The 23059-nt window shown below is 40.7% G+C and overlaps 1 protein-coding gene and 1 long non-coding RNA gene across 2 annotated transcripts in view; one reads left to right on the top strand and one right to left on the bottom strand.

Annotated features, from left to right (window-relative positions):
• On the bottom strand, positions 1 to 13653 carry LOC147913456 (uncharacterized). Its single transcript, XR_015548725.1, has 4 exons — positions 13504 to 13653; positions 5280 to 5356; positions 4543 to 4709; positions 1 to 3778 (listed from the first exon to the last, which is right to left on the bottom strand). It is a non-coding gene; the product is annotated as an uncharacterized LOC147913456 (long non-coding RNA).
• Positions 13059 to 23059, top strand: part of BTG3 (BTG anti-proliferation factor 3) — a 19611-nt gene continuing 9610 nt past the window's right edge. The window contains exons 1-3 of the mRNA XM_004440742.3: positions 13059 to 13221; positions 17266 to 17444; positions 21216 to 21353. Of these exons, the coding sequence (XP_004440799.1) occupies positions 17272 to 17444; positions 21216 to 21353 (311 nt within the window). The 5' untranslated portion in view covers positions 13059 to 13221; positions 17266 to 17271. The remainder of the gene's footprint in view (positions 13222 to 17265; positions 17445 to 21215; positions 21354 to 23059) is intronic.

The raw sequence follows: 23059 nt of genomic DNA on the forward strand, positions 1-23059 counted from the left end.
GCAATAGCATGAAAAATACAAAATACTTAAACATATATTTGACAAAAGATGTTTATGACTCATACACTAAAAACTATAAAACATTGCTGAGAAAAATTAAAGAAGACCTAAATAAATGGAGAGCTATATCATGTTCACAGATTAGAAGACTCAATATTGTTAAGATGTCAGTTCTCTTCAAAATTATCTATAGATTCAAGGCATCCTAGTCAAAGTCTTAGCAGGCTACTTTGTAGAAGTCGCAAGCTGATTTTAAAATTTATATAAAAATGCAAAATATCCAGAATAGCCAAAACAACTTAAGGAATGAAGAACAAATTTGGAGGATATCTTAGGTTTTTAAAAGTATTTTTCTAGAAAGTCATTTCTAGGAGTATAATTATCGGATAAAAGGCTAGAAATATCTTTAAGAAAAAACTATCTTATTAAGGTAAATTTTACAGCTCAAATCATTTTAGATTTGAAATATTTTAGAAGTAAATTAGTAGTTGTCATGAGCTTGAGAAATGCCTGAGTGACTCCATTCTTCAGATACCAGGTGAGAATGAAATGGGATGGGGTGAGGGCGTGGCAGGGGATTACCTGCTAGTGAAGTATATGATGAACAGAAAGAAAAAAATCTAATTTACTAAATAAATTAATATAGTGGTAAATTTAGTAATAAACAAAAAGAAAAATATCCTATTATACAGAAGATACTTTATAAGTATTTGATGCTTATAATTATGCTTTAATAGAGCAAAGAGTAATAACATCAATTTTCAGAAGCTCCAGAAAATGCACTGAACTGAGAATCTGCAGACCTAAAACTTTTAGTACTGGGTCTGTCACTAACCAGCCTTTGGGCAGGTAACTTTATCTCTCCAGCTCTTAGCCTTGACATTTTCAAAAGGAGATTATTGAAGGAAATAATTTCTAAGGGCCCCTTCCAGATCTATACTAAAAATTCTATTTAGGCCTTCCTGTGTTTGTTTTTTTTCAAGTGTTACTACATTTTGAGATAACTTCTATTCATTTCTTCTCTGTAGAATCCAACTCCTTGTAATTTACATATCTTCATTAGAGAACATTACTATGGGATTGTTGTGGTTGTGTTCAAGGAGTCAAGGGCTATAAAATGGTGTTCCCTTCCACCATCCAGGACCAGTAAAGAAGGCATTTATCATTGTCTCTACCACTGATTATGGATACTTCTAATTTTTCTTCTTTCTGCAGTCCTCCAAAATATAATCTTTGACATATCACTCGCATGAAATACCACCGTTATTTCTGTCTACTGATTTCCAGAGCAAGCTAGAGTACTAGAGGATAAATAAGTAAACTAAAAAAGGTTCAGCATTCTAAATGGAAATAACTAGTTCAAGGTCACCAACTGACCTTTCTCTACCTACATCTGAAAACCTCCCTCCAATATTTTTGTAAGTCTGATTGCTGACTTACTGGAAGAGCTACTGTGCTTATAAGGATCTTAGTCTAAAAAGAGCCTTTTTTAGGATCTCTTTTTAGGGCATAAAGCCAGAATTCAAAAAGACAGGCAACACGAATGAAATTTTTCAAAGTCTTAAAAAGTACTTTGTCTTTTAGCTACAACAGAATGAGGTACTCCTACCTTATTCTGCCCTGTGGCAGGTCCCACATGGCAGATCCTCCCATATACGGTTCCACTATTACGTAGAGTTTAAGAGAGAGAAAATCTCTCCTCTGAAGATCATACTCCAGGGTTCTTGACCTTTTGAAATTTTCTTTCCTCTTCTCTTCACTTTATTCCAGAACACATCATTGGTCCAAAAGACCTGCTAATCTTTACTAGTGTGTGTGAGGCCATTCTGAGATATAAGCTTCATACAGTTAAAGAAAATTCCAGGTGTGAACCTCACGTTATGCAATTACCTTAGCACAGATTTAAAGAATTACACTTAAATCTTGGGACCATCTTGACCATAGCTCTAGCCAGAATCTAAGCTCCCTCCTTCAAATCCTTCATACATACAGACACAGGCTTTGACCCAACTCTATTTCCTTTAGTTTTAAGCAGAATTTATACCACTAATGACCACCTGAATTGCCTACTTGGCTTGTGTCTCCTAAATGTCACCCTTTGGAAATCTGAGCAGTTTGTCCTAATCCCCCTTTAGTTGAGCCTCCACATCAATATGCAACTCTGTTATTCTGTGTGTGCTTTTCTTATCTGTTCTTTTTATAGTTCTTCCCATCCTTGATCTTTCCTAAGGCTATTAACTCACATTGTATTCTCTTAAATTTCCCTCTGAACTCTTAAACTTTGTATTTCACAGACTTTTTAACTCGGGCCCCAATCTTAACCTACAGACTGTAAAATCCTTCACTCTTGGAGAGAAGTGTGAATTTTGTCAACTTCAAATGATCCACTCTGAATCTTTCACTATGTGGTACTGAAACTGGAAATAAATAAGTAAATAGGTTATTTCTACCCAAATTCTCAATCATGTTTGCTGCTTCCTGTTGAAATTTCCCAAATTCAGACATTTTTGAAGTAGTGTGAAAGAAATCTCATCTTCCCTTCACTGTCACCAGAATCAAGTGGTGTCTAGTCTACCAAACTTGGGGGTGGCTAGGCAGCACAAACAAATGTCTTTAGCTTACAATCTGTCTTAGACAGCAGTAATGTGGAGAAATGTGTAAAATGACAATCTGTAGAGAAATGCATAAACTGAAAAGGATATCAAGAGGGAATTTTTTTAAAAAAGCGAAAATCATTGATATTGTTATGTTGATCTCATCAGATCTCTATGAGAATGAATATTTGATTATCTGAGGTGTTGCTGGAGTCTGCACTGATTACTGTACACTAAATTTTCAAAGGTAATTCTGGCAATGTTTTAGTGTATTTGAAATTCATAAAAATTATTTCATTAAAAAAGAATACAAGCTGACAACTGTGAGCGCTACCTCACACTTAAGTAAAAACAAAGTCAGCTCTGCCTGGCTGCCGCAGTACTTCATGTGACACTTTCAAGTACTTGGCTTAAAATGAACTAGTGTGCTGGCCAACAAAAAGCAAAAAAGCATGGAAAGCAGTGGGGCGATGAAATTGGGTAAGAGCATGACATTTTCAGTTCAACTGTTTTATTTTATAGTCTAGACTATAAAAGCAACAAACTGTAAAACTATACTAAACCATTTACCACTGAATTCTACATGCTTCTATAATAAGTGTCATAATCTACCCTCTCCTCAAGAAAAATGTGTCAGTTCTATATTTCAGCTAAAGAACCTACAATGCCAATGTAACAATAATCTATTTAGCGGGTTTAATACATTTTACTATTCAGATTTCCATCATCTTCTTAATATAATACTGACTTTTCTGGAATTATCATAAAGCCTACATTTGCTGTCTCTATTTTCTTAAATTTGGTTTGCTTGCTTTGGTAGGTGTGAGGGAGCTGGGGAGAGGCCTTACGATTCTCCACATCATCTCTCTTTCTCTCCATTTCTGCTTCCTTTGTGTTCTTGATCTATGCCATGCATTTCATCTTCTGCACTTGGCATTCCCTTTTCCACAATCCACCATCCTCCTGTGGGAAGCATCTCCCCAATTATTTTGCTCGCATAAGAACTCCAGTTCTTAAAACGCCTTCTCCCTTACTCTTAGCCAGTCCAAATTCTCTCAAGAAATAGTGGAGAAAGCACTAGGTCTAGAATTAGGAAACCTTGGTTCTAGTCTTTTCCAATACCACCATATTGTGTGACTGCGGCAATTGAGTCAAATCACTTCTCTGGAACTCAGTTTCCTTATCTGTATGATAAAGAAGAAAGATAAGAGGATTCTAAGTTCTTTTTCAGTTAAAAAAATATTATGGTTTCTTCATCTTTCAGCACAGCTCTGTCATTAATTCAACAAACAGTTCCTGAGTCTCTCTTATGAGCAATGAACACCTGCTCTATAAAGCCAACCTGAACACTGCCCACCTCACCACTAACTGCTGGACTTGCTGACTCAAGTGCACTTATTGTCCACACCATTCATTTCAAATATATTATTTTTACACCTCATCATCTTAAATATAGTATTAGCTCCTTAAGAGCCAGGACTTATGCTTCTCTATGACAGATGAAGTTCTCAAACTTTGAAGAGTATAACCTGAGAAACTTGTTAAAAATGCTGATTCCCAAGGCTCCCATCCACCTCCTTCCAATTCTGATTCAGTAACTGGTAACCTACATTGTAATAAGTACCCCCGTCCCTGCCCCATGATACTAATTCAGGTGGTCCAGGGACCACACTGAGAAAAAAACTGCTGTATCTAGCACATTTTCTTGCTTGCACTTAGCATGGGCTCAAAAAAAATTTTTTTTAATCTGTTTTAATTCAGAAGAATAGGTATATTTGCATTGACAAAGATCTAAAATAGAAAATGGTTCAGGAGAAATGAGTAACTCTAAAATATTCTGCCCATAATATCAAAAATAATACCCAGGAGGAAAGAAAAGGGGAAAATGCATAGGCACCCAAGAGATGGATAAGCTACAAATAAAAAAGACATTGGCTCAAATCCTTACCAGTGGTGAAGGGAAGGCTAAATGTCTGGATGAGCTGACACTGCGCAAGGGGCTGTTTAACTAGGTTCAGAGAAAGTATTCAGATCCCTGCTCAGCACAGATGGAGAAAGAAAACAAAATCTTCAAAATCTCATTTTGCGTTCATTCTCTGCTCCAAGCAAAGCAACCTTAAACAAGAAAGAACAAAATAAACATCGTATGGAGAGGATTAAAGAAAAAAAAGGAATCGTAACTTTGAGGGGACTAACATCTTTGATTTGAGTCACTTACAGATTTAGGGTGCACTGTCAATAATCTTTGAGTAAATATTTAAAATAAGAGACATATCAAGAATTTTCAAATTAGATATATTCTGATTTTGAAAGAAGGAAAAAAGTGAATTCTAAACTACAGAGTTGAGCTCTTCCAGATTTTAGAACAGATTATGAAAAAGCTAGTTAGCACTTAGAGATGGAAGAGATGAGACCTTTGAGCTAGTTCAGGTATGCCGAGGACAGGAATACAAACTTCTTGTTTTCTTTTATGATAGATGGGAGATGCTACAGAAGTCGCAACTAATGACTTCAGCAAGGCATTTGACAAACTAATAATATGAATAAGATTTTTTAAAAAGTTGTTCTATTAGGTTAATTCAGAGTTAGCTGACTCATTTTTCTCAGATATAATTAATAGAGTGAGGCCTCTGGGGGTTTTTGGTGATTTATATTCATTCAACAAATAGTTATTGAACATTTTACCATGTGCCAGGAACTGCTGTAGATAGTGGGAATCCAACGATGAATAAATCGAAGTCCCTGATCTCAAGGGACTTAGTCTAGGGAGACAGATAATAGAAAAGTAAACAAATATAATCTATGTCAGGTAACAGTGAACGAAAAAAACAAAGACAAAAACAGATTAAAGGGAAATAAAGAGTAATGGGGGGGCCGTTTCTTTTAAAGACTGGTCAGAGAGGCTGATAGACCTGATGACAGCAGAAGAGACCTGAAGGCAGTGATGGAATGAGTTGCGTAATTATCCAGGGAAGAATATTCCAGGTAGCAGGACAGCAAGCACATGGGCCCTGAGATGGAAGCATGCTTGGCGAAGAGGCCCCATGATAAGCAGAACAATGGTCTCCCAAAGATGTCTACGTCCTAATTCCCGGAACTTTTGAATTTGCCATATTAGATGGCAAAGGAATTTTGCAAATGGAATTAAAATTCCAGACCTTAAGATAAAGAGATAATCCCGGATTATCCAGGTGGATTCCCTCTAATCACATGAATCCTTAAAGGCAGAGAACTTTCTCTGGCTGCATCAAGAGAGATTCTGCAGAAGGGGAAGTCAGAGAGATTCCAAGTGTGAGAAGAATATCATGGACTTTTGATGGCTCTGAGATGTAGGGTCCCTTGAGCAAGGACCTGAAGGAGGCCTCTGGGAGCTAAGGGCAGCCCCTAGCCAAAAGCCAGCAAGGAAACAGGGACCTCAATGCTACAAACAGAAGGCACGGGATTCTGCAAACAGCCAGAAGAAACAGCCAAGCCAATCCAACTTCTGACCTACAGAACCGTGAGATAATAAATTTGTATTGTTTTAAGCTGCTAAATTTGTGGTCACTTGTTGTGGCAGCAATAGAAAACTAATAGAGACCATGACACTGGATTGAAATGAGAGGTGGAGTGTAATAGGAGATGAAACGAGAGGCAGGGAGGATGGACTGGAGGAAGAAGGTAAACGAGAGGGCAGCTCCCGTGGGGCCTTGTAGACCATTGTAAGGCCTTTGTCTTTCACTGTGGGTGCAATAGGGAGCCAATGGGATTTTGGAGCAGGCATAATATAATCAAACTTACACTATAAAAGGATCACTCTAAACTACCCTGTATAGAATCCAGTTAGATGTTGCAATAGTTCACACAACAGCGTAAACTAGAGAAATTGTGAGGGAGATAAGATGGTCAGATTCTGGATACATTAGGTTGAACCAAATAAAATTGCAATTTTTTTTTTTTTTTTTGTGAGGAGGATCAGCCCTGAGCTAACATCTGCCAATCCTCCTCTTTTTGCTGAGGAAGACCGGCCCTGGGCTAACATCCGTGCCCATCTTCCTCCACTTTATATGGGACGCCGCCACAGCATGGCTTGCCAAGCGGTGCATCAGTGAGCGCCCGGGATCCGAACTGGTGAACCCCGGGCCGCCACAGCGGAGTGCGCACTTAACCGCTTGCGCCACCGGGCCGGCCCCTAAAATTGCAATTTGAGTGGGTCAAAAAGAGTTGAAAAATTAAAGGATGAATCAAGAGGATTTGCTCACAGGCGGTCTATGGGGTATTGGGGAGAAAGGAGTCATTGTTGACTCCAAAATCGTTGTCCCAAGCCGAGGGTCAAAGAGTTGTGGGATAACAAATGATGCAGGAGAAACAAGTTTAGTGGGGTCAAAGGGCAGGAGCAAAGAAGGGTTCGTCTTGGGACACATTATATATGAAATGCCCATCAGACATCCAAGTGGAGATGTTCATTAAGCTGTTAGATACACAAGTCTAGAGTTCAGAGGATTGTCTGGAGCTGGAACTATTAATTAAGGAGTCCTCACACATCAGCAGTGTTCAAAGCCATGAGATGCTGAGTGCAAACACCAAGGAAATGAGTGTAAAGAGAGAAGAGTGGTGCCTCCTGGCTTATCCCTTTTGAAAGTCTCTCCTCGATGATATTATTCTCCTGATTTGTAAATAAAAATATATAAATAATACCACAAACCAAAATATTTCTTAAATATTTAGTTATGTATTTAATAAATCACCTGCATTAAAAACAATAAAACAATAAAATCCGTACTATCACACAAAATCCAAAATGAGGAGTCATCACTTAATTTTAGGTCTTCCAAATTAAACACTGATCATATAGTTGAAAAAGCCCAGGGAAATTTGCATAGGCTACACTCATATCAAGAGACTAGTGAACTATATTCCTCCAATAGCTGTTGTTCCGAGACATTTTAATGTCCTAGAATTGTGTACATTTTTATATAACATTTATGCTGATCATCTGGTGAGGTGTATTATTCTCTCAATTCATTTCGGTTCCTCAACACTATGAAAATTCAGTATTTACATGTCTGCAATTAAAAACAAAAGCAAAACAAAACAGAAAATTACCAACCAAACAACTTTGTTCTACTCTCGTTTCCTTCCACGCATACTGCCCTGTGTTTCAGTTGTTGCTATGATATAGGTCATAGCTCGTTTATTACTCTCACTAACTTTCCTTCTGAAACAAAATGTATTTGTGAGCACTTTAGGCTAGTATAAACACACACACACAATCTGTCATAAATCTTTCTCTCTGTGTCATAAATCTCTTCCTCTCTCTCTTTCTCATTCCTTCTCTCAAAGAAATATATATGCATAACCACACAAAGAGTAAAAGAGTTGTTGAAACCTTACCTGCTGCAATTATCTCTCTAAAGCACTTTATAGGCACAATCACAAAATATTTTTGCCAACCACATCACAAACAATTATTAATGTACTAACTTTAGTTCCATTTTTTGAGCTTCTCTTGGGCTGGGTGTGGGGTGGGAACACGCTCTTTATGGTAACATCTCATTGGATCATCTGCTGACAGGGCAGCTTTTTAAAGCTTACCCACAATCACCCTAATTAGGCCATCAAATGTCAGGACTTGCTATGTGAATTTGATTCTTCTAGCCATCTCTGTGGGGCAACCGACATTGTCCGCATCAAAGGAGTGGCTCTGCCTTGGAAGCAATTTCCTTGTGCTCATGGCCTCTCCTCCTCCACCTGCCTCTATCGAAAAAGTAGTAAGGAAGGTTTGCAATGCTGCCCTCAGAAGTCTGTGAAGCTTCCTTTCAGCTGGGAGCTCCATCACATCCAAACCTTTTTATATACCTACAACACTGTTGCCTTTATACCTTTTTGTGGCACTTTAATTTATAATACAACTTGTAATATGTAAAGCAGATTGTTCACATGTCTCTGTCTTCTACTAGACTGTGAGCAGTTTATTTATCTTTTGATCCTCTCTAAGAGACACACTGTCCCCAGTGCACAAATATTTGACATGATTATGCAAAGGGGGCCCCTGAAAACCGACATCCAGTCCTTCCCTACCCCATCCCCCAAACCATACAACTGACTGAAAAGAGCAAAGAAAAGTAAAAACAAGAGGATAGCATGTTTTATGTCATTCACTAAGGGATTTATTTATTTATTTTTGGTGAGGAAGATCAGCCCTGAGCTAACACCTGTTGCCAATCCTCCTCTTTTTGCTTGAGGAAGATTGGCCTTAAGCTAACATCTGTGCCCATCTTCTCCTATTTTGTATGTGGGTTGCCGCCACAGCATGGCTTCATGAGTAGTATAGGTCCATGCCCAGGATCTGAACCCTTGAAACTGGGCCACCAAGTAGAGCATGCTGAACTTCACCACTACGCCACTGGGCTGGCCCCACGGATTTATATTTTAAACCTACTTATCAACGTGCCTTTGAGGAAATACTATTGAATGAAGGTTGTCGTGAAGGTTAATTTTATGTGTCAAGTTGGCTAGGCCATGGTGCCAAGTTGTTTGGCCAAACGCTAGATGTTGCTGTGATGGGTATCCTGTAGATGTGATTAACAGTTACAATCAGTGGACTTTAAGTAAAGAGATTACCCTCACTGATGTGGGTGAGCCTCCACCCGTTGAAGGCTTTACCAGCAAAAACTGAGGTTTCCCAGAGTAGAATGAATACTACTTCCTCAAAACCAGAACAGAACAAGATTGCAACTTCAGCTTGAGTTTCCAGCCTGCCAGCCTCCCCTACAGATTTTGGACTTGCCAGCTCCCATGATCAGATGAGCCAATTCCTTAAAATAAATCTCTCTCTCTCCATATATGCTGTTTCTCTGTGGAACCCTAACTAACGGTTGTATTTCAAAGCAATTCTTTCTTTTATAATATTTCTGAACCTTTCCCTAATTCAATATACCTATATTCTTAATTTTGTTACATGGAATAAGGGTAGGAGTCTGTACAGTAATAATACAAGTCAGTTTCTCTGCTGGTATGGAGAACAAGAGAGTACTGTCAAAGGAACCTGACAACAGTGGCACCTCTCCTGCCAAGCAGGGCAATTTTACACCAAGGGTTTCCAATATGAAGCTCTACTTGAGCCCAGAGCGGGCAGCCCACCTAAGTATTATAGCCTATACATTTTCCTAACCTAGTTCACACGTACTAACAAGTCCTAACCGATTACCAATAAAGAATCCGAGAAGCTGGATCAAAACATTTTCTTCTGAAAAAGATGTTTGGGGCATGGCTGGGGCAGGAGGAGGGTTCCACCAGCTAATGCAACTCAAAACAGGAGGCTGGTGTGTCCAGTTTCCATTGCCTCATTCATCAAGAGAGTTTGTGTTGTGACTTTTGGAAGTCAGTTTTATTGCATGATGTAATGGAGAAAATAATGAAGATTATAAATTATCTTTATGCTTATGTTTTTTTAACCACTGCCAGTTTATGGATATTTAAGAAGTTGAAGTTAAGATACTATATTTAGTTTATTTTAATTTAGCCAAATGGTTAAGTTCTGGAAAATTTTGAAGAAATATATTGAATTTTTAGTTTTTAGAATTAAAAAGTCTAAGATCCCACTTGCTAGACCTCCAATAGCCCCCAAAGGCTGAAAATTTTTCCCTGATATTATATAACAGAACTCTCTACATCCACTATAAAAGTGACGGCTTGGGGCTGGCCCTGTGGCCTAGTAGTTAAGTTCCACGTTAGTGGCCCGGGTTTGCAGGTTTGGATCCCAGGCACAGACCCACATCACTTGTCAGCCATGCTGTGGCAGCAACCCACATACAAAATAGAGGAAGACTGGCACAGATGTTAGCTCAGGGCTAATCTTCCTCAAGCAAAAAAAAGAGGAAAACTGGCAACAGATGCCAGCTCAGGAGGAATCTTCCTCAGCAAAAAAAAAAAATAATAATGGCTTTGTATTCAGATTCATACTTGACACATGGATTGAGAAGATGATACCTGAAACTGTTCTGTTTTCAATGCTGAACTTCTCTGAGCTCAAAGGCATAACAGATTTTAAAGAGTTATTTAGTGGAAAATAAGTCTCGATTTTGAAAGCTATTTACAGATTTTGGTGATTGCGTGTGAGTCGCGTTCTCTGTGACTTCTGGATACAAGCACAGGATATGTGTGATTATAAAGCCACTGCCCTGTTAAGGTGACTCATTTTCAAAAGAAACCACTGTGCTAAAAGCCAACTATACCTATTAACACACAATCTTAGTGAACATTTAGAGTTCACTGTGAAAAGGAATCAGTTGTGAAAGGAAAAAGACATATTAATGTGTAATTGTCTATATCAACTCTGCTCCCCTCTTCCAGCCTCCTAAAGAGGAGGATTCTACTTTGCTAGACTAATTATTTTGGGCTTTTGTGATTCTGACTCAGGAGGAAAGAGAGCTGGGGGGAAACTCTGAAGAACACAGCCAGGGCTGGAGAAGACTAGGGCAAGTTTTGAAAGACAGAGGCACACAAGCAGCTACCTTGTGTGAGAACAGTGGATGAGAGAGAAAAGAAAAGTGTTTAAGATATGCTGTTTGTTATTTATTTGCTTTACGGTGTTCAGGCTGTGAGAATTTTGTGTGAGTGTGTGAGGAAGATTAGCCCTGAGCTAACATTTATTGCCAATCTTCCTCTTTTTGCCGAGGAGGATTGGCTGTGGGCTAACACCCGTGCCCATCTTCCTCTACTCTATATGTGGGATGCCTGCTACAGCATGGCATGATAAGTGGTGCATAGGTCTGCACCCAGGACCCAAACCCGTAAACCCTGGGCTGCCAAGGAGGATCGTGGGAACCTAACCACTTTGCCACCGGGCAGGCAGGCTATGAGAATTTTTTTAAAGTTATTTTGAAATAAGGTTTCAAGTTCATGCCTGTGTTTTTTCAATACAGTACTGCTCTAAGACTGGACCATGTGGATCACAGATTTATAAACATTACACAAAATACCACTCTTGAGCTATAGAAATTTCTAAACAAAACTTAAGTAATGTTTGTGGCTATGTAGCTATCTTACGAAATTGCAGAGATAAAAACCTTCATCAGTAAAACAATCCCAATCAGACTAAGATTTTAGAATGAAAACATCCTCACATCTCCTAGAAGAGTCCAAAGTATAAATATCAGTATCCTCTTTAAACTGACCAGTACATAACCCTACACAGAAGAGTATAAATTTTACAAATAAAGTTTATTGTACCGGTCTTGGGATTGCATATTTTATTACTGCTAAAAAATAATCCTTTTGAATTGCTAATAGGCTATAATCACTAACATCAGTAATAAAAATTTAAAGTCTTCATAAAACTGAGCTGAAAACATGCATCCAGGCCGAGGGGGCCGTGAGGAATCTGGTCAACCTATAACTTGAACAATCAGTTCTTGAGTAATTTACAACATGTTTTAGTCAGAACGAATGAAAACTTGCTCTTTTAATAATAAAAAAAAAATTAGAAATATCTTGTATTTTCCTAACCTGTCTGATGTATATTAAAGTGCTTTCACAAAACTAATACCATGGTGCCAATCGAATATAAAAGATTGGAAAGTTGGTCCTCCTTTTCCTCAGAAAGTTAAAGCACCTTTTCCACATTTGTATTTGCTCAAAGATTAAGCTTTGCATCTTGAAGAGAAGCGGCTCAGAAATAGAAAGCCCGGACTCGCAGGGTCTCGTTCATTCGGCGAACCCCCCTGGGGCCCCTCCTTTGCGCAAGCCACTGTGCTCAGCGCCAGGCCGGGACACACCGGGCAACAGGAGGTAGTCTCCGCTCTGAGGGAGCCACCCGCCCGGCCAGGGAAGGGGCCAACTAGGACTTCCAAACAAACAACCTAACATTTAACAGGCTAGCTGCACGGCTGACGTGCCTGCAATTACTACAGCAAGAAGGACGGGGATCAGTCCATAAATGCAAGTCTCCCTTCCATGTGGTCTGTGTCGCCCCCAGGAGCCTTGGATCTAGAGAACCGAAGCTCTACAGAGCTGGGTCTAGAACTCGCCCTCCCGGCCGGAGGGTGTCAGGGCGCAGAGCGGCCAGGAGAGACCAGAGGGGAAGAGAGGCCCAGGCAGCCGAGGGGACGCGGCCCGCGCGACCCCCAAAGGCGCTGCAGCAGGTAGGGCGGGCAGCAAGGGTCCGCTCGGCCCTCAGCGCGGGTCTTCCCCGGGGAAGGCAGCTCGCGGCGCTGGGGCCTCGCCGTCGGACCGGAGGGTCTGCGCCCGGCTGCGCGGAGGATGCTCCCCGAGGCGCGCCGCGCGGCCCGGGTCTCGGAGGCGGGCCCTTGGCTAAGCCCCGCCCCCGGCTCCTCCCCCCCAGGGCGCGAGCCGGTCCCGCGCGGCGCCAACCCTTTCCCGGGTCATCGCCCCTCCCCTCTTCCGGGCCGCGAGCCCCCCGCGCGCCGCCTCAAGGCCGCGTTCACTCGCTCGCGCGCGCTCGGCCGCCAGCCCGCCTTCAGCGCGCGCTCGGCCGCCCGACGACGCGGGAGCCGCACGCGCCGGACGAGACTCGCCGCGCTCCCTGCCGCCGAGCGCCGGCCGGCTGAGGCGGCGCCCTCGGTTCCCGCTCGGAGACGGTCGGGGCCACCCAATCTGCGGCCCCAGAGCGGCGGCGGCGGCTGCGGTGAGGAGACCGGGCGGGGGGGAGGCGGCCATGGCGAGGCTGCGGGCAGCGGCGGGATGGTGGTCCGGGCGGCCCTGCGGCCACGTCGAAGGTTCGCGGGCGGGCGGCGCGCGGGAACGGGAGGAGTGCGGGATCGCGCCGGGTTGCTTGGGCTCCGGCTCGGCGCGAAGGAAGTGCTGGGGGCCGGGGGACGGCCCGCGAGGGCTTCCGCGGGACCCTCGGCGGGATCGGGACGGGGAGACGCCGCCTCGAGGCTCCTGCCACGTTTCCGGGGCGCGTTACCTTCCGCTCGGGGTGGGCGACAGCCCTGCGCCTCCACACCCCTGCCGCGTCCGTGCGTTTTCTGGAGCCGGGACAGGCTTGCTGTCCGAGGGGAGCCGCGTCCTCGAACCCAGGGCCCCCCAGAGACTGGCGCCTGCGTGCGGGCGGCGGCCCCCACGAGGCTGCTGGGGGAGGAGGGGCCTGGGGCTCGGGCCCTCCTCCTAACTCCGGGAAACCCGCGATTGCAAAAGTTGGACGCGCTTCCAGGCCGTTCCTTCCAGAGGGGGAGAGATGTTTGATGCCTTCAAAAGTCCACCTCCCGGCCCCGGCGACATCCCGTCCCTCCTCCCCATCCCGCTTTGTCACACCGCCGAGGCTGCTCGGGGGCTCCTCACCCTCACCCCCGGGATCCCCGCTCCCTCCACGTTGGGAACGTCAGCAGGAGAAATACTTGTTTCTAGAAACGATCGCGATTATCTTTTCGTGACCAGGGAGGGAACAGTACAAAGTTACCAGACCCTGGAAGGCAGGGCTTGGTTCTCCTCTGGTTTTATGCATCCTGGGAGCAGAGGAACCCGTGGAACAAAGTAGAACTTGAGGAGCCGCCGCGTTGAAGACATCCCAGGATGACGTCACCGTGCGATGTTTAAAATGGGAGCTTTTTGCTCCAAGCGTGGGTGGAGGGATTGCGGCTACTCTCTCTAGACGCCGAAGGTCTTAGTGGCCCTGCTTGCTTCTGGCTTCTCCCTCCCTGGCTTTAGAACTCTCCCTTTTCTAGCTTTTGATACTCCTAGAATGCTGACTAGTGGGGGTGGATTCATTTTTCAGCTATTTCAGGCGTCATTCCTTCAAACAAACAAAAAGTGATTCCATATGACTCATCTGTGTTACAACCAAGAGCAACCACTAAGTGGTTCTTTCCTTCCTTTCTTCCTTTTCTTTTTTGATAAGAAACAGAGCAACAGCAACAAAAAAAGAAAACCAAACCCAGAAGTGAGATATGTAGAACGTAGTTGGCAAATTTAATGAATGAGGAGAATGATCTAGTTAAGGATTCAGTACATTTGTTGAGTGTGCTTCCTGGTTTTCTTTGGTGAGGGGGAGGCTAATGTAGTTCCATCAGCAACTTTCATCCCAAACCATAAATTAAATTGCAGTGGGTTTTCTTTTCCATCATAACTCATAAGGTAGTGGGATGTAAATATAGCTTCATAAAATGAAAATGGCTTACATGTTTTCAGGAGGAGGCTGCAGAGCAGTTGTGGAGGGCTGGGGTTGTGTGTGCCTGCACACTCTTGTTTGCAGCCCAGTGCCTGGTGCCTGGTAGCTGGCTGTAGAAGGTGGATTTGGCATTCTAGGGTTCCAGGATGAAGGTTTGGGTGTCTTCCCATCCAGGATCAGAGTGGCTATAGCTGCCAGCACACCTCTCAGGTAACTAAATAGAATTTGTTTCACAGTGAGATCCCTTGTTGGAGTTTGCACAGGGCGTAAAGGAACTGTATTATGAAGAGAGACTTTAAGAGCAGATTTGAGAAAAGAAAAATGAAGCTAACAGAATCAGCTTTATTTTTTTGAATGTGTGAGAACACAGACTATCAGCTAGGTTGGTCTGTTGTTATACCAAACGTAGCAGAGGCTGTATGTCTTTGGCTCCAAAAAAGGTGATGTTGCTTAGTAAATGCAGCATCTCAATAACTCCAAGTTACTTACAGCAGCCAAGTGAATGAGCTCATTGAGTAAAGACAGAATATACATTGAAACAATCCCAGGATAAGGTTTTTCCCTTTATGGATTAATCAGTGATAAATCAGATCTGCCATTTAAAGAGAGTTCTTCTTGAGGCAATTCCAAAATGCAGCTAAATCTCTGATTATGTCTTTTAGTTTGATTTTCTGTGGATGACCCTGAATTTCCACTCTCTTAAATATTGTTTGATAGAGCTACTATTTTTTGTCATATCTTTTAGGTAAATGTATCTCTATTCCTGCAAGAATGCGTACAGAAACTTAATACTGTATTTTTTTTTCTGTATAACAGCTTTATTAAGATATAATTCACATACCATACAATTCACACATTTAAAATGTACAGTTGGTTGGTTTTAGTATATTCATAGAGTTGTACAACCATCACCACAGTCAATTTTAGGACATTTTCATCATGACAAAGGGAAACCCTGTACTCATTGACATCACTCCTCCTTTCTCCCATTCCTCCTAGGCCACTAATTTCCTTTCTGTCTATACAGATTTGCCTCTTCTGGACATTTCATATAAATGGAACCATACAATATTTGGTCTTTTGTGACTAGTTCTTTTCCTTAGCATAATATATTCAAGGTTCACCCATGTTGTAGTGTGTATCAATACTTCATTCCTTTTTGTTGCTGAATAATATTCCATGTAGGGGTTTCCCCCACTAACCAAAAGTAGTGTTCCTGTGAAACCTTTCTAAAGCCAAAATGGCATAAACTGAAGATTTCCCATTAATTTATATGGGAAAAATTTTCCAACATTCCCAGACACAAAAAATAACCACCAAATCATACCAAATAACACATAAAACCTAAAAGAACACTAACATATAGTAAAAGCAGGAGTTATATGATAAATATACAGCCTACATAAAGTAGAAATAATGGTATGTACAGTGTAGTTTCACTTACCAGAATCTGACAGACAGCCAGCACACTGGAAGGCTGAGAGGTGGTGGTGGTGGTGGTGATGATGATGTGCTAGGCTGAGTCATCGGTTGGGGTGGTAGAGAGTACAGGTAAGGGGTGCAGGAGAGAGAGGATCATCTATTAACTTCACATCATCGACTGAATCTATCAGGGCAGGCAGGTCACTAACGTCTACACCACCTTCTGTGTCTGCCTGCCTGGCTGTCGAAGGTTTGAGAAGTTTGTTGTTTGCTGAGGCTGATGTGAAAGGCTTGAAACACAACAGTATGCTTGACTGCTTAGCCTCTGTATGGCTTGCTGCAAAACAAACGCTGAACGCTATTTTCGGTTTTTGCCTCTTTTCATAAAAGCGAAAATCCTCTTTAGATTTCTTTGGTTAGCAAACCAGGTACTAATCCAGACCTTTTGTAAAAGTGAAGTGGCATAAAGTGAACTTTCAGATATTGGAGGAAACCTGTATATACCACACTTTATTGGTCCGTTCATCAGTTAATGGACATTTGGGTGGTTTCCACTTTGGGGCTATTATGAATAATGCTACTATGGACATTTGCGTACAAGTGTTTGTGTGGGCATATATTTTCATTTTTCTTGGGTATACTGCTAGGAGTAGAAATACTGGGTCATATAATTGTCTTTTTAGGAACTGCCAAACTATTTTCTATAATGGCTCTACAATACTGGGTTTTAAAGTGGACTTTTTATGTTTTAAAGTTCAAATTATTTTACAGAATTTTAAATTTAAATTATTGTGGCTAAGTATTGACACATTTAGTAAAACCTTTATTGTGATGTTTTTGTAGTGCTTCTCTTTGAGTGATATCTCTAATTTTATATTAGCCAACAGGAGCAGTTGGTGTGCTCTCTTTACTGAACTTCTTCATAAAGCTAAGTGTTAAGGTTCTTAAACAGTATTTTATAATAAGGTCTTTATGGCATAAATTAATGATTGTTTTTTCCCTACTCCAGATATGAGCCAATGAAACACAAGAGAAAATCAGAATGAGGCAGGGGAACTGTCAAGGAGAGATATTTTGCAGAGCTTTATCGTCCAGTTTTTATATTTTGGATTTTTGAGAAAAACTGTTTTATCTTTGCAGGGAAAGATGAAGAACGAAATTGCTGCCGTTGTCTTCTTTTTCACAAGGCTAGTTCGAAAACATGACAAGTTGAAGAAAGAGGCAGTTGAGAGGTTTGCTGAGAAATTGACTCTAATACTTCAAGAAAAATATAAAAATCACTGGTATCCGGAAAAACCATCAAAAGGACAGGCCTACAGGTAAAGGGTTAGGTTGGACAGTTGGATTGACTAAGTGAAGAGGCTGATCAACTCCTGAGATGAGTGCAAGGCCAGAGGACTGAAGTGTGTCCGGCCCGTGCCTATCACAGTTTATCTGCAAAATACAGAACTCTGAATTGTCGCAGCGTTTTTTCCTTACTCACTGTAAAATACAAGTGTTTGTTGTTGGAGTCCTACTGCCTGGACTTGGGAGGCCGATACTGTAGGCTCCTAGGAGTTAGTCGTCCTGTGGTTATAGTTTGGCTCCTGACTGAGTGCATTTCTCTATGTATCACAGGTACTTGGGGGTTTTCACAATTCTTGAGGACCCCTAAAACTATCACCCATAAATGGACTTGGTAGGAGTTGACTAAAGTGAGTGTCCTTGTATCTAAAAGTAAATTACATGTTACATGTTTTTTGAAAAAATGAAAGTTTGATAGCGAACGGGAACTAAGATTATTAGACACCTAATATGTTCTTGACACAAGAATAATTTCATTTATATTGTGCATAAATTCTTTATGGTAGAAGCCAGTGTAACTATTTTATAGGTGAAGATAACTTACATATGATCCACAACTGGTAAACATTAGCTCTGGAATTTGAAGTCAGGTCTAACTGACCCTAAATTCTTATGGGCTTTCCGCACACCACAATGCAGCCACTGCCTTGGCTCTGAGAGGGAAAGTAATTCTCACTTGCAGCTGTTTTTTGCAGTCTGATTTATAAGTTACATTTACAGCTTAAAGTAAAGAGCGGGCTCCTGTAGAACATGTCCTGGCATGCTCACTCCCTAGTATTTATGTGACCACTTGGGAACCTGGGTTGAGAATGTTCTGCTAAACTTATCTGTCAAACCTTGCCCATTTGTGGATGTGGCCACAAAAAATAAAAGTGGAATAGTTGTAGCTATCAGACTACAGAAATGCTTTTATTTACGCGGATCGCTGCCCCCAAAGTTTCCTCCACAAAATAGCACTTACGAGCTTTGATGTAATGGACTTCCTTTCCAGCACTGAGCTCTGGCAAGTGCGAGACTATTCCAGTAGTCTACAAGGGAGGTGAAAATATGATTTGTTTATTTCTCATTTGCTAAAAGCCAGGTGAGCATGTGTGGCTATTGAAAAGAAGTGAATTAAAGTCGTTGGTGTATTTTCTCCTTCATTTTTATCCAGAGAGGTTCCCTAGTTAATTGGAAAATGTGGTGAATTAAAGTAGGAATGTAGATGTTCTATATAAAGCAGACTCAAGTTATTATTCTTTATCTTCTCACTTGATTTTCTTAATTTTTTTCTGCACATCTTCATTTCTGATAGAGTGAACAGCTTTCGTGAGTTAGATTGAACGTTGAGGCTTTTTATACTGATATAATTGACATTGGACGAAGGCTTTTGGAAGTGCCAAGCCACTGTACTATTAGTGAAAAAGGAGACACTGTCAAGTAAATACTTAAAGGTCAGACAGTGTACAGTTTCATTTCCCTTAATTATAAAAACTTGAAAAAAAGTTAGCCAAACAGGATTAAACTGGCTTTTCATCAGAAGTATCATTATTGAGTCATTTTCTGTCAATTGAGTCATTATTGAGTCACTTTCTTCAAGCTGTCTTTGAAGTAGAAAACTATTAGACTTAATGGTGGGTCGTTACTATTATAAAAATGAATAGAATACAGGATTAACCAGAGTTAGTAGACTCTTCAATTCCATAGGGTAGGTTGGGAGTGTTCTGTTTCTTCTAAAGTGTTTATAAATTAAAATGATTTCTCCACGGTATATACAAATAACCTGCTTTTGGAGGGCAATTTAGCAGTGCTATCAAGATCTGTAACAATATTCATACTCTCTAAATAGTAAGTCTCCTAAAAATCTATTCTAGAAGCATAATCAAATACAGACAAATATATATGAATATGGATGTTTCTTACACTTTATAATTGCAAAAAATTGGAAAGAACACTAAATTGTCAACATTAAGTAAATGATAGATTATTTTTATGCAATGTTTAAAATCTTATTTTTGAAGAGTGGTTAATGGATGTCGTCGAAGTATATAGAGTGAAAAAACATCATAAAATATGCAAATTTTGTTGAAGCAGAGTTCCTATTTAAGCATCTATATTTACGTATACATTTTTTAAAATTAGAGCCGACATCACCCTCATTGTAGATAACAAAAACATCTAAGATCTGTCTCCTTACCCTTAACTGCTTTTGATCCTGGAGCAAATGGGACTTTTGCGTCAACCTACACAACATTAGAATCGTGACATAAGACCATCTTATTGAAAGGAACAGACAGCATCTTACATGCCGTAAAATAACTTTTTTCACTCCGAATTTGCTGAATTGTTAATGGTGGTGTTAAGATAGGTGCAGACGGAATAGAGTATTGTTTAGTAAAATAAACTTTGGAGTCTGGTGGTCTGGATTTGAACCCTGGATTCACCACTTTCTGGCTGTGTGATGTTGGACAAGTTACTCAAACTCTCTCTGCCTCCTGTCTTTCTTACAATGGGGAAAGTAGTATGTAACTTACAGGATAGTTGTGAAAATGAAAAGCATTAATACATACAAAGCATTTCAGAAACCATTGCATAGTAAGACTTCGAAAAGAGTTGTTATTATTTAAAAATATGTATTAGCTGTTACCTGAAGAGAACTTAGATAACAGAGAATAGAGAACCATCTCCACTGTTTTAAATGAAAATTGAAATCATCTAATAAAATGATTTAACTTGAAATAACAAATTATTCTACTGATGTCATTGTATTTAATTAAGGTATAATTACTATTTGTCAATTAACTTGTATTTTCCATACTTTAGAGCTTTAGATCTGAGGAAGGGGTGAAATGACTTAATCTAAATTCACCCAATAAATAAGTACTAGAACTAGTACTAAAACCTGAGTTCCCTTGATTGAGTTCTTAGTTGTAGGCAGTAAATACTTTCATTGTGGCTACCATTACTCTGAGTAAGCAGAATGTTTATTTTAACATGTATTTTTACATTCATACTAGGAGCTATCTTGGAACATTCTGTTAGGTAGATGTGATATTTCTTGGGTTAAAAAAATGGAAGAGAGGATCTATTGGTTTAGAAATTGTTTTCACTTATTTTGACGACTATTTAAAAAATAAAAAGAAAATCCTTGGGTAACAGAAGTTAAATAAGGCAGTAACACTTGGATATTTGAATCTTAAGTGTGTGATATGAATGGTCGTCTGTCCTTGATTAATTCTGTATTTATAGAGCAGTTATAAGTAAGGCAAAGGACATCCTTAACATTTATTTTTATTATCTGGGATGTGTAAGTAAGGTAATAATGACAGATCAAAACTTGTCACAAGAATTTTCTAATATTATTTGAAACATTGGAGGTCTTTTGTTAGTTGAGGATTTTATTATGTAGGAACTTGGCCTGTTAGAACTTTTACTTTCAGAGCTCTTAGTAATTTCACACAACTTTCATACTCCTGGCTCATTTCATGTACATGTGAGGTTGAGTAGTTTCTGGGTAAAATGAGGAAGAGCCAGTTCCGCTGATTTCCCTCTGTTCACGCCAGATGCCCTTTTCTTTCCACCAGACTGGGTAGTCTTGTTGATGCTGCCTCTTTGCCTTTAGTTTACGTTTATTATCTATTTAGGATAGATATGCTCCTGCGTTCTCTGCCAGGGTATTTTTTTTAATTCACTTTGGCAAATACATATAATGAGGTTTTTGATTAAGATTCAATTAAAGCTGTTAACATTACTCCACTTTGTTGTAGATGCATTCGTGTTAATAAATTTCAAAGAGTTGATCCTGATGTCCTGAAGGCTTGTGAGAACAGCTGCATCTTGTACAGCGACCTGGGCTTGCCAAAGGAACTCACTCTGTGGGTGGATCCATGTGAGGTGTGCTGTCGGTGAGTTCTTAAGTTTAGCCCCTGAACTGATTACCATGCTGGAACTGATCTTCTGAAGTTCTCTCAGGGACTGCCTGCCTATGTATCTTTATGGCCAGGAGCTGGTTGTTTGACTTTCTCAGATGTGAATTTTGTAAAGTGCTCTTCTGGAGGTGATAGTGAAGGACTGGTTACATTCCTGTTTTACAGCTAAAGAAACTCAAAAACTGATTTGGGCAGGGTTTTTCTAGAGCTTTGCCAAGAAGTTTATTGTAGACCAAGAAGTAGAATTTAGACACCTAGATTCCTCAAGGTCAATTATTGTCTTCTTTTGTTGGTAGTGTACTTGTCTTTCCCCTTTGCAAATTAGGACAGAAGCAAATCCCAGATAATTCTGGACAAGAACTTTTGGTTGTCTCTGTTTCTGTTTGTTTCTGCTCTTGCCTCCCTCCTCCTTTTTGGTTTTTAAGTGACTGAGTGATATTTTCTTGGTTTTGTTTTCATAGTAGAAATTATTTCTCGTCTTCTAATGAGCAGATTTGTAAAAGGCAAGTGTTAGGTATGGTATCTAATTGAACTTCATTCATTCTGAAAAACATTTGTTGTGGACCAGGCATTCTTAGTTGTGAGATTTTAAAAAATGAAAGTGACGTTGTGCTTTCGAGTAATTCAAAGTGTAATGAGGGAGAAGAAAGAATAAGCAGGTTACAACAGAGTGCGATTTGTGCTATAATAGAAATATGTACAAAATGCAGTGGCTGGTGGCACAAAGGAGAAAGTTACTGCTTCTGCCGGAAGTCAGGAAAGACTGAGTAGGTGATACTTGAGCTAATGGGGAAGGAAGAGTTGCAGTTGACTAGATGATAAGGTGGGAAGGACATTTCTAGGCGGGAGGAACAGGATGAACAGATGCATGGAACCCTCTGTGAGTGATTTCCTACAGCTATTTTAGGGTATTTCTCTGTGGTTTTGAGGGACAATTCACCTGTTGACCTTAGTATCAGTGCTTTTTGATACAACCCTAATACGTTCCAAAGGTGGTCATAGCCTTTGACCTGATCCCCACAATGAAAGTGGGGGTGAAGACATGTCATGCCAAAAATACATGGTTATTCTTCCACTGAATTTTTCTGGACCACCTTGGAGCAGCTTGGCATAAGCTGTTGGTATAACCTTATTGCTTTGGGAAACCGGCTTTAGGCAGTAGATTCTCCAACACTTCTTTCTTAGTTAGAAAAAGAAAGAGCAAGACATCCAAGTTTTGGTCTAAGAAGGTCCAACATTTTTAGATTCTGGGACTAATTAATGACTCACCTTAGGCCAGGGTCAGACTTTGCAGACTTCAGCCACTGAACCCTTGTGGAAGACCTCAGTAAAAAGAAATAGCTATCACGAAGTTACTATATTGAATTGTTTATTTTGTTATTAGGCCCGTACTTAGATCCTGATTGACTCTTGTGTAACACGCAGTTCTGTAAGTTGTGTAGTTTCTCAGCCTGTAAAAATTTTTTTTTTTTTTTTTTTGTGAGGAAGACCAGCCCTGAGCTAACATCTATTGCCAATCCTCCTCCCTTTTTTTTCCGCCAAAGCCCCAGTAGATAGTTGTATGTGATAGTTGCACATCCTTCTAGTTGCTGCATGTGGGACGCGGCCTCAGCATGGCCGGAGAAGCGGTGCGTCGGTGCGCGCCTGGGATCCGAACCCGGGCCGCCAGTAGCGGAGTGCGC

This window comes from Ceratotherium simum, chromosome 27 (assembly GCF_057802395.1).
Source record: "Ceratotherium simum simum isolate JZ-2026a chromosome 27, ASM5780239v1, whole genome shotgun sequence".
Lineage (NCBI taxonomy): Eukaryota > Metazoa > Chordata > Mammalia > Perissodactyla > Rhinocerotidae > Ceratotherium > Ceratotherium simum.